This window comes from Aspergillus aculeatinus (genome assembly GCF_003184765.1).
Source record: "Aspergillus aculeatinus CBS 121060 unplaced genomic scaffold BO66scaffold_5, whole genome shotgun sequence".
Taxonomy (NCBI): Eukaryota; Fungi; Ascomycota; class Eurotiomycetes; order Eurotiales; family Aspergillaceae; genus Aspergillus; species Aspergillus aculeatinus.
The window spans coordinates 45,145-56,082 of record NW_020291474.1 but is presented as its reverse complement, the minus strand read 5'-3'; the positions used below and the strand labels follow the sequence as shown (position 1 = coordinate 56,082).

General features: G+C 49.9%; 4 protein-coding genes across 4 annotated transcripts; 2 read left to right on the top strand and 2 right to left on the bottom strand.

The window, feature by feature from the left end:
* Positions 1-328: 328 nt before the first annotated feature.
* On the bottom strand, positions 329-2,705 carry BO66DRAFT_459391 (lysophospholipase 1; the record flags this gene model as incomplete). Its single annotated transcript, XM_025652253.1, has 4 exons — positions 2,522-2,705; positions 1,787-2,435; positions 566-1,732; positions 329-413 (listed from the first exon to the last, which is right to left on the bottom strand). Exons 1-4 carry the CDS (start codon positions 2,568-2,570, stop codon positions 329-331), a joined length of 1,950 nt encoding a protein of 649 aa, XP_025507630.1. The 5' UTR covers positions 2,571-2,705.
* A 1,170-nt stretch (positions 2,706-3,875) lies between these two features.
* BO66DRAFT_425936 (DODA-type extradiol aromatic ring-opening family dioxygenase) lies at positions 3,876-5,132 on the top strand. The gene is made up of 3 exons (XM_025650261.1): positions 3,876-4,337; positions 4,443-4,577; positions 4,662-5,132. The coding sequence occupies exons 1-3, from the start codon at positions 3,940-3,942 to the stop codon at positions 5,032-5,034; spliced, it is 906 nt and encodes a 301-aa protein (XP_025507629.1). The 5' UTR covers positions 3,876-3,939; the 3' UTR covers positions 5,035-5,132.
* Positions 5,133-6,596: 1,464 nt separating this feature from the next.
* Positions 6,597-9,159, top strand: BO66DRAFT_388485 (serine hydrolase domain-containing protein). The gene has a single exon (XM_025646573.1). It carries the CDS (start codon positions 6,971-6,973, stop codon positions 8,798-8,800), a length of 1,830 nt encoding a protein of 609 aa, XP_025507628.1. The 5' UTR covers positions 6,597-6,970; the 3' UTR covers positions 8,801-9,159.
* A 963-nt stretch (positions 9,160-10,122) lies between these two features.
* BO66DRAFT_434798 (PaaI family thioesterase) lies at positions 10,123-10,707 on the bottom strand (the record flags this gene model as incomplete). Its single annotated transcript, XM_025650799.1, has 2 exons — positions 10,123-10,536; positions 10,600-10,707. 2 exons carry the CDS (start codon positions 10,705-10,707, stop codon positions 10,123-10,125), a joined length of 522 nt encoding a protein of 173 aa, XP_025507627.1.
* Between the last annotated feature and the right edge of the window lie 231 nt (positions 10,708-10,938).

Genomic DNA, 10,938 nt, shown 5'->3' with positions numbered 1-10,938 from the left:
GCTTCCCGTCCGCTCAGCCGTACTTAAGCCACACGCCGGGAGGTTAGTAGTTGGGTGGGTGACCACCAGCGAATCCCTTCTGTTGTATGTTTTTGTTTTTTTATCTCGCTATTCGACAGCTGTTTCCTAGCAATCGAGGCCTGCACCATTCCCTTCTCCCGATCTCTCCTATGATGCCCACCTTGTGAAACTCCAGCTGTCGCGGACGTTGCCCCTTTCTTCCAGGGGCTAGTGGGAAAGTGTGATGACAGCAACATCCACGCCTAAACAACAGGTACTTTACAACATCCGAATATCAAACCCTAACTGCATACGCTAAGGTCGCGCTCTATACTGACGGCTTATTCTTATCAAACAATATCTTAATGCTATGTACCACAATCCCAAAAGTCAAATCTCCCGCAGCTTCCAAGCTGATTGTACAGTATTTACAGATTAAATCAGCATGAAGACGACCACTCCCGCAACGGCAACGACAGATCCCACACCCGCACGCAGCGAAACACCCATACTATAGGCAGTCGACGACGAGGTCGCGTTGGCCGGCCCAACGGCGCTCAGAGACGCGGTCGGCTGATAAGCCACCGGAGTCTGGTCGTCCACGGTCCCATTCCAACAATACCGTTGGAAACACTTCGTACAGGCCTCCGGGACGGCCGTGCCGGTGCGATTCAACGAGCGGCTGAGAACCGCACAGCCGACGCAGGTCGACCAGTCCGCATCCAGCGTGCCATTCGCCTGCGTCGCAACATTGTACCCATTGGTGATGATCGCATCACGCTGGGTATTGTTGAATTGACCCTCCTCGAGCGAGAAGTTCGAGCTGTAGGTGATCGGGTGGTTGGGCAGGTAAACCACCAAGGGTGTCGGCGTAGTCAGACGAGAGGCGTTGCAGCCGAAGAAAGTCGGACGAGCGTTCAGGCCCAGATTGAGGAATGTATCGAGGTCTGGGATCTCCGGGAACGAGGTGTCGTTGGCAACGTCGAGGAGGGTGCGGTTGTAGGTTGCAATCAGTGATGAGCCGGTCGGCCAGTTGTCGTAAGACGAGGAGCCGAGGGAGTCGACGGCGAAGATCACGTCGACGTTGCGCTTCTGTTGGATGAGCGGGTACAGTGGAACATTCTGGCTGGTCTCGCCTCCATCCTGCACGATCAGATTGGTGGTTTGTGCGTATGGGGAGGTGGCTGTGTTGTATTGGTAGAAGGGATTCGGGTCGTAGGCTGCCGGTCCGTCAATGCTGGAGTTGGTCGAGCTGGCGGCGTTGTCGAAGTCCTCGACGGCGCTCCTCAAAAACGCCGTCGTGGTGGAGTTCGGCGCGGCGGCTTCGTACTGTTCTAGGATATACTCCAAATAATAGAGAATGTCGTGTCCGTTTTCGTTCCAGATATCGCTTGACGAGCCGGTGATGAAGCCTGCATTGTCGAACCCCCGGACGCAGGTTTCATTGTCTGGCACTACACCGTTGACGAATCGAGTACCAAGATACTCCAGGGGCGCGAAGCCGTAGATGTCGTCGTCGTAGGTTCCCCACTCCCAAGGGGTAGTTTCATAGATTGGATATGTTGCTGGGGAGGATGACAAGGTCTCGGTGCTTTTCTGGTTGCCAGTCATAACTACCAGAGGCATCGGGATATCACCACTCTGGAAGGATTGCGTCTTTGCAATCGAAGACCAGGTGTAGTCAACACCCCCATCGCTAGCATTGAAGAAGTTGTATCCCTGGATACGGCCCCTATAAGCATATGTCAATGTCCGTTCCTTGGCTCAGAGGGGCAAGCAAGCTTACCAGAAATCCGCGTCGCCGGTCTTAAACCCAGCCTCCCGTTTGCTCTTAACGTCAGCTGAAATATTTCCCCAGAATTCAACATGCGAGATCTTAGCAGGACCATATATAATTTCCTCGGAGTTAAAGTCCCACAGGTTCTCCTGTAGATTAGAGACTGTCGTAAAGTTATTGACGTATATAGAACCGAGAGCCCAAGATCCACCGCTGAGGGCAGCAAAATAGGTGGCTGACTGCAGCAGACCACCGAGTTGACCTTTGGCCGTTGATCCTTCAGTGCGTTCATCGAAGGCCTTAATGACACCTCCTCCATTGAGACACGCGACAAGACCACCACCCGAGATGCCAATCGCAACATTGGGTAGGTCGCTGCCAGAGTGGTTCGTAAGGTAGCTGACAGCATCGAAGTTTTCAATCTCGATATGTCCAAAGAAGTCTTTCAGGGCGGACTCGGTCTTCGGACGGCGAGTCTGGAGCCATGCTGTCTCATTAGAGGAAAGTGCGGAAGCAGGCCGAATTGTAGGTCGGCTCGATGGGCAGGTAACATGGACCGGGGCATAGCCGTTCGGAGCATCTGGGAGGGCACGAGGCTTGACATTCATATCCCGTGAAGCGAGGTCTGCTTTGATAGATACGACGCCAGCATTGGTAACTGAGATTAAATGTTGTGAGCTTTGGGTATTCATCAAGTACAAACCGAGGACAGTTTGAGGCCTTCACTTCCTCTCAGCAACTTACATTCTATGATGTTCAGGGACATCAAGCCCAAAAAGATAGACGTCTTCATGGTACCCCACTGAGTTAATCAACAAGGTTCACAACAATGTACCTTGAAAGAGAAAGCTGTTCATGTGCTTGAACCTCGACCTGGATCTTGGGAAAGGTCGAGCTATTTATCCTCACGACCCAGCTTGAAGACCAGGTCAAAGCTAAGTAGATGATCAGACCGCGTAGAAAGAATAGCGGAACATCGCGTGTGGAAGTGGAGTCTGAGGCTGAGATGGCGCAAGTAGCCCCAAAAAAAGCAGAAGATTTCATCTCTATGTGGTATATAACTCGGGATCGTCGGGCTGAGGTGGATCTCCTGAGGGCCCAAAGCGGCGTTCGCGTAGTTAGCGTTGGCGCGCTAGACTAGATCTAGGAAGCAGTTCGGCACCATACCTCATCAGTCCCACATGGCTGAGCTTACATCGAACAAGCCTCATATTTCCCCCAATCGTCAAAAACAGACTCAATCACTGTGACTAACTCATACAAGCAGTATGACCTCGGAATCTGAGTGAGAGGTTGACACTGCCACGTCATCAGGTACATGTACACGTGCAGTCCAAAAATGTTCCTGGCTGGCAACTCCGCCACTATCGGCTAGGGATATGCATGAAGCATACATTGTAAGTGGGGAACAAGGACCCAAATTACGTAGCTGAGCTCCCGTGCGGGGAAGCTACTTGTCTTTACAATTTACTTAGAACTCATTTTGATGATATAGTTGTGGACGGTACCCGGATGAGAAAGGCTGAATGCGACCGTTTACCTGAATCACAAACCTGTTCCCATGAATCCCGTATTATACGTACTGTGATCCTGATCCCATGCAACACTTAACAAAATCAATTTCGGCCAACATATCTTTTGATCACTCCTTTGGAGTTGCTTCTCCATATCGAATTGTCTGGGGCTGTCAATGCGACTTGGCATGCTACGCATGCGGCGGGTTGGCAATTTAGGGCTAAAAGAGAAGAAGATCCACCAAGCAAGGCCGGGGCCCCGCACATCTCATCAGCTTCCCATGACTTACTCGTGAATATAGAGCCCGGAGACGAGGTAATGGTCCAACAGCAATCGGCAGTAAGCGAGGAATATCGCTTCAGAAAACATTGGGAAATCAGCTACTGAAAGTGTTCCCGGTAGTGACAAGACGGAGATCCGTCGGGGCACTAGATCTATCGGCAGTCGGCAAATCCGCCCGGGTGCGAACCATAAAAGACATAACGCCATTTTGCTCCCCGCACACGCACTACAACTAACACAGGAACTGTACGGTATAAATAGTCTCACTCCCCTCTATCTGTCCTCGAATCACCCCTGGCCTGACAGATCAACCGCAAGAATAAAGATGCCAGCCCACACCCGCCTCCCAACCTATTTCATCGGCCATGGTACCTTCACCTACAATCAAACCCCTTCACCATCCACTAACCAAGGGGAGGCAAAAACTAGGTGGCGTCTCCATCCTCTTCAAGCCCGGCTACGGCCCTGTCCAAGACGAACTCCGCCAAATCGGCCGGGAAATCCACGGCCTCCGTCCCGAAGCCATCGTTGTAATCAGCGGACACCACCAGAGCGAGAAACCCGGGGTGGTAGAAGTCAACCTCAAAGAACCCACGAAGGTCTGGCACGACCTCGGCCCCAGCTGGAAAAATACTTATCCGCACGTCTTCGAGTACGAGTACCCGCACCAATCATCGCGCGCGTTAGGTGAGCAGGTCTTGCAGCACCTGCAGGATCATGGGATTCGTGCCGCAGGGGTGGAGCGGGATTTGGACCATGGGGTGTATGTTTTCGCTCTCGCTTTTCTTCGACTGATCTTAGCTGTTTGAGGATCGGTATCGGATGTAAGATCATGATCATGAATGGCTAATTCGATCCTGGAAAATAGCTGGGTCCCCTTCAAACTCATGTTCCCCGAAGGCAGTCCAGAGGAATTGGTCGACGTGCCCATTCTCCAAGTCTCTTCGTTTGCAGGGGATGATTACGCGGCGCATGTAGAGTTGGGGCGGGCATTGGCGAGACTGTGAGTGTGACATCTCTTCACTCGACCTTCCCTGTGGAAATGTATCAGCCAAAGAAGAGCAAACCTAACAAGACCGAATAACAGCCCCGGTCGCATCCTCATCGTCGGCTCCGGCATGCTATGTCACAACCTTAGAGCCACCCGCGAAAGTACCGACCTGACAGTCGTCAAAGCTATAGAAACAGCGGCGCTGCAGATTCTGGAGACAACACCCCAAACGACACAAGGCTTGACAGAGGCATTCATGCAGTTGCCGCAGCGGCCGGATTGGCCGCTCGCTCATCCCACGGTGGAGCATGTCTTGCCGTTATATGTGACATTGGGGGCGGCAGAGGAGATTGAATCTGTAGAAGGGAAGGAGGAACTCGAAACCAGAGGGGTGGAAACGTGGAATCGGAATCAGTATATTGTCGGTCAATCGTATCTGTCATTCCGGCTGGGGCGGGCTTCAACTTAGAGAGACCTTGTCGGAAATGGGACGATTCTAGAAGTTGCGAGCGGTACAGCTGTATATATGCCTGCAGGGAGCGGAGCAAATCACCACATAGCTCAGTGGGCATTGATGCAAAGTAATGTGTCGAGTAAGGTTTCAAAGACTTGCTGTCTAGCGATGCGGAAGAATTGCCCTTCGAAATAAAAGGGGACGGGAATGGGTGTGCAATTACTCCCACCCGCGGATGTATGGAAGAACAAATACCCACCGTATGTCATTCGCAAGTGCTTGGGCAAGTTTGAATTCTTTCATTCTCTTTCATAAATTACCCAGTTACAGCAACGTGTATCTTTCCCCTAGATTGGCACGGGGCCAAAACAAAGGCGGCCAGCCAGCCACTGCACAGCGGCTGTGGACTAGTACCCTGCATCGCTTCCAGAATACTCTTCGAGAAACACGTGGGATTTGTGATGACATAGTATGTATAATGTATGTATTTAGTGTTTTTAGGATGACTTAGTTTGTTGGAATAGATGAGAAGGCTGTGTATTAACTAAGCCATCCCGGGTATATAGCGGGGGACAAGGGTTGAGACTGCAAAGCTAATGCCTGCTGAGTTGTCTGTGTGTAACTATGCTAATAAGTTTTAATTCTCGTCAACCAAGATTCATCTGTTTGTTGTCGAGTGACCTAATCCAAAAAAAATATATATATACAGCAGAAGTTCCTTCTCGTTGGAAGCAATTTGAGCCTTCAGACTTTACACATGCACGACACCGACACGCGATTCTCGAGTGCTACGAGATGGTAACTCACGGTCTGCTTCATCTTTATAAGAAACATGCTGTCGCATTTACTTGTGCAATTTTCCGACCGCGGGAATAGGAAAATAGGAATAATATCGTTCTTTCTTTCTACACGTTGATTCAACACACATCGAGTCTTTTGGACAACAGCACTGTATTCAGCAATTCTAAAGCCCAAACAGGAGGAGGAAGGGAAAGAATGCTCAAATTCGGTATCAGTCTGCCACCTCTCTCAACCAAGAAGAGTCTTTTGTTTGATATCAACTGTTCAGCCCTAGTCCAAAGCCTCACAGTTCGTCTGAAGGAGATCTGCAGTAAGAGTATTTTGGCGGTAAGTCGGGATACTTCTGTGAGACCTGCTATATCAGCAAGCACCTACAGAATGAATGGCTCGAGAGAAGAGACTCAGCAGGTTGGGGTTTTAGATCATGAAGGCTTGTAAGCTAAGGTTAGGCGGGGACTATCCATTCAATAAGGCTGTCTGTAGATTGTTGGTATTATGACTAGACTATCAGATGATGCTGACCTTAATCACATCGAGGTCGGCTCCGCTCGCAATCTTCACAAGACTCGGTTGGATAGACTGTGAATCAGTTTGAATTCACAGGATGAGACAACCAACTCACTTCGTTAAGCTGAAACAGCCACAGCGGGATCAGCTGACCGACTTGGCTGGAGGCCTAAGGCGGTGGGCTCACTCAGCTAATTTACTTATTACTTATTGTCAAGGATGCGACACAGTTGACGTCTTCGAAGCCATGTTGGTGTGCAGGCACCATAGCCATTATCATTTTCAACCCAGCCTTGCCAGCGCAGCGGATGACGGATCGTGCTTGGCAAAGTGGGTACTTTGTCTTACGCCATTGAAGTTGCCGACTGGCTACATCGTTAATTCCTGATCCGGTTTCAGTGATTCCCGATGCAGATCTGGTGGGCCAAGCCGCCCAGCGTTCGGATGGCTGTGTGGCGGATTCTGAGCGCCATAAGCCCAGATGCAAGGCTACCTCAAGGGCAGCTTTGCACAGCCCGTCATGCCGTGCCCCATGCTTGGCAAACGTCTGCTTATAATACGAAATGTCTATAAGTGCTCAACACGACACAGGCTTCTGTGAGGAGGTCCCAACCCTGGCTCTAATTCGGGATTAGCTTCCACAATGCGGCATTCATCACAATCTATCATTTTGTTTTCATCTTTGGCACTCGTTGCCACTGCTGACCGCCTGGGTCCCATATACCCAGCACCGGTTGACCTTTCTAGCTCCCATAGCCATGTTAGGGCTGCCTGGGAGAATCTCACCACTACCATTGACGACTATTTGAAACACCCTTCCAAGAACGAATCGACTACCCTTTTAGGAATTGAGAACATCACATTTTCAGCTGGGTTGTTCTCAGTCCATGATCCGGAAGCGAAGAAACTCCAATATCATTGGACCAGTCCGGAAATCGCAGAATCCACCAATGGAACCAGGAAAGTGGATGGAGATAGCATTTTCCGCATCGCCAGCGTCAGCAAGCTTTTCACCACTTATGCCGGCATGCTCTCTCTAGCTGAGGATCAGTGGAATCTTCCCCTCTCCAAAATCTATCCCGGTTTCGCCAAACATGCGGCAGAAGCCATCGACGCCCCGGCTTGGAACATCAATTGGGATGAAATCACGCCGTGGGCACTAGCTTCCCAAAGTTCGGGTATTCCTACGCAAGGGGGCCCGCTCATGGATCTATTGTGGCAATACGTAACGGGGCAGAGCACCGTAAGCCCTATCATAGCCTACGGACTTCCGCCAGAAAACACGAGCAGCCTGGGACCATGTTATGGCTCACTTGAAGAGGCACTCGAGTTGTGTGACGGCACGAATGTCATCGATGCTATGGGATCACGGCCACCGACGTTCAAGCCTTGGTGGACTCCCATGTACTCCGACGCAAACTTTGAGATGCTGGCGCTCATGATCTCCAATATCACAGGAAAGTCGATATCAGACATCTATCAGACAGAAATATTTGAGTCGCTCAACCTAAGCTCAACCTTCTCGTCTCCGCCGATGAGCAATGTGACCCAGGCCCGGGCTGTTGTCGCGGGTCCCGCAGCAGCGGGATTCTATCTGGAGATCCCTTTTACGACCCCGTCCGGAGGAATCTACTCCTCAACCAACGACCTCGCCACATTCGGTGTTTCGATCCTCAACCACACGCTACTCCCCGAAACTACCACGCGTAAATGGATGAAACCTCAAACGCACACAGCAAGTCTGACCGCCTCCATCGGCGCCCCATGGGAGATCGTTCGTGTTGTGAGTCCCACCACGGGTAGGGTGACAGACATCTATACCAAGCTGGGAGACTCGGGCTACTATGGCGGCATTGTCGCTCTGATCCCAGACTATGACGCCGGTTTCAGCATCCTCGCAGCCTCTACGAGCGACCAACGCAGTGCTCTGACCAACGTGATCCTGGATTATATTACTCTGTCTGTGCTTCCAGCTTTAGAGGCCCAGGCCGCTCTCGAGGCAGCTCAGAATCTCGTAGGGACATACGTCTCAGAGGATCCCAGTCTCAATTCCTCCGTCACTATCGCGACTGACGATTCTGTCGATTCTTCGAGCTACTTCCATGGTCTGAGACTTACTCAGTGGATATCGAACAACACCGACGTGCTGGCCTCGCCCTATCGGAGCGGTTACAAGCCTCGGCTTCTGCTGAGCATCCCGAAGTCCACTCCCCGTGGCGTGGCCGGAGAGGTAGCCTTTCAGGTTTCCAGGTTCCCGCAGACTTACAGCTATTTCGCTTCCAATGCGGCAGATCTCGGCGTGATCGGTCCATTTACGGGTCAATATAACACCAACCTGGACTTTTGGAGTACTGACACTATTTACTATGGAACTCGTGGTCTGGGCACGTTTGTTTTCACCGTCGACGGTGACGGGGAAGCTTCGGCTGTCTCTCCCACGGCTGCGAACATCAACTTGAAGAGAAAGACGTAGCTGGACTTCTTCTTTGTTATCGTTGTTGTATTTATCATTTTGACGCCACTGCTAGTTCTTAAACTGTCTCCGTTCACTTTTCTATCGAACATAAAGAATCCCACAAGCCTTCAAGTCATTTCTCGGTCATTATCTACCTTAACCCGTCGCACAGATTGATTTCCAGAAGTCCAACGTGTCAAGCTGCTTAGGGGGAATGCTTACTATTCTTGAGAAACAATCTTCGCTCTCTGCTTTTTGTGACTGGGACAGTGCTTAGCTTCCAGAGCACCTTGCCCTATATTCCCTTTTGGTGAAGGAGTGGCTGTTCATCGAATTTATCTTAACAAGGAATTCATGTTGCTACTGGCGGGCCTGACTCATTCCCGAGCCTGGATTATAAATTGGTGTGTAATCACTTAAGATCATGCTAGCAAGATTCTCTTTTAGGTAGGATTCGAACTTTGTTTATTCGTCGGTGTAAACCGGTACATGAAATTGTATGCTTAATCATTTGACTACATATGAACATTGTTTCTGTATATTGTGGTGATTTGGCGTTGTTAATCAGGTGTATCATAAATTTCCATTAGACAATGCAAATGGACTACCAGGGAAGGAGGTATTAACATAGCCAGCGATACCCCTATTTTCTTTCATTCTGTTCTTCTTTCTTCTTTTTTTATCTATTCCTTCTCCCCTTTCTTATTGTTGCGCTTCTTATGCTAGAGATCTCCATAGGGGTAAGATGTGAGCCCTGAAAGGGCCCGGGCTCGTACCCGTCCCGGAACCGCGGGGGACCGCCGCCTACGCCATGCTTATTTTTGGTGAACATTTTCTTGTTTTGTATTACTTTCTCTTGCCTATACAATCACATTTGGAATTGCAAAGTATTAGTATCTGGTACATTCCACTATTCATGATTTCTGTCTTATTAGAGTTTTCAGATAACAGGGAATTCCTTACCCACCATATCATGAATTTCCTACACAGTGAAATGCATTCATCAAGTTTTATGAAACGGCGATCGGGTTTGCAGACGTATTCAAAAGATTGACCGCTAGGAGGCTTCATATTCAGGGCAGTCTAAACCAAGAGCCCACATCTTGAACTTGTCAAGATGTCATATGAACCCAGCACTATAACACAACAAGGTCAGCCTTCACATGACATGTAGGACTCATGCAAGGGACCGGATAGGGCAAGATGTTCGTCACTCCCATGCTCTGAATTACAAACTCCCTCTACCTGGCACACCGATTTTGGAATCCATGCCTTTGTGTAGAATTATCTCATTGTCTGTAAGCATGTGACTAACGCGCTCTTTAGGACCGATCAAGCCTCTACAACTTGCCTACTTCTTCGCGGTCCATATTGACCTTTTCGTGCACGCCTATGACACAGAGCTCCCCGGGTTCGACATCGTAGAAATCAGCCCTTGTCAACGCCATACGCTTTCCCAGATTAACCATGCGGCAAATTGCCCGGACCTCAGCACCCAGCGGAAGAGGATGCAGGAAGGTCATGCGCATATTGCGACTGACGCCGGAGTCCGAGAATCGACCCGGCGTGGCCGCAGCGATAAGAAGCACGTTCGTGAAATTATCGACAAGAGTAGCAGCGCATCCTCCATGGAGATGCATTTGGGGGCCGCACATTGATTTTGTCACCACAAATCGGTAGGTCACAGAGGTATCGGGTCGTTCAACTGCAGACTCGATTCGAAGATAGCAATCCTCCGCATTGACATCCCAGTTCTCATGAGAGATAGGAGTTAGCAGAGTCCCTCTTCACTGCGCCACAAAGATACAAGGACATACCTCCTTGAGCTTTTGATGTCCCATGAGCTGGAAATACCAGAAAACCTTCTTTTCGAAGTTCTCGATAATCTCTTCGGGCGCGGACATTGACATGATCTTCTTCGGCATGGTGAATAATCGTAGGATGGTATTGTGTGTTTGAATTATGTCTGATGTGCAAGGCACAATTCAAGGTGGCTAGACTTGTCATCTCGGAAAGGGTAGGGCATTCGCCCGTTATGTAGAACCTCCAACGGTGACGCATCATTATTCATTCTGGTCCACATATTCACAGAAATATTAGTAAAGCATGATAGTCAGACGAGAAGCTAGAAGTTCGTGCCTGCCTTTTTCGTTAAT

Coding starts and splice junctions, on each gene's coding strand:
- BO66DRAFT_425936 (XM_025650261.1), top strand. CDS start 3,940: ATGGTACCTTCACCTACAATCAAACCCCTTCACCATCCACTAACCAAG. Junction 4,338..4,442: donor CGGGATTTGGACCATGGGGT/GTATGTTTTCGC, acceptor CCTGGAAAATAG/CTGGGTCCCCTTCAAACTCA. Junction 4,578..4,661: donor GGGCGGGCATTGGCGAGACT/GTGAGTGTGACA, acceptor ACCGAATAACAG/CCCCGGTCGCATCCTCATCG.
- BO66DRAFT_388485 (XM_025646573.1), top strand. CDS start 6,971: ATGCGGCATTCATCACAATCTATCATTTTGTTTTCATCTTTGGCACTC.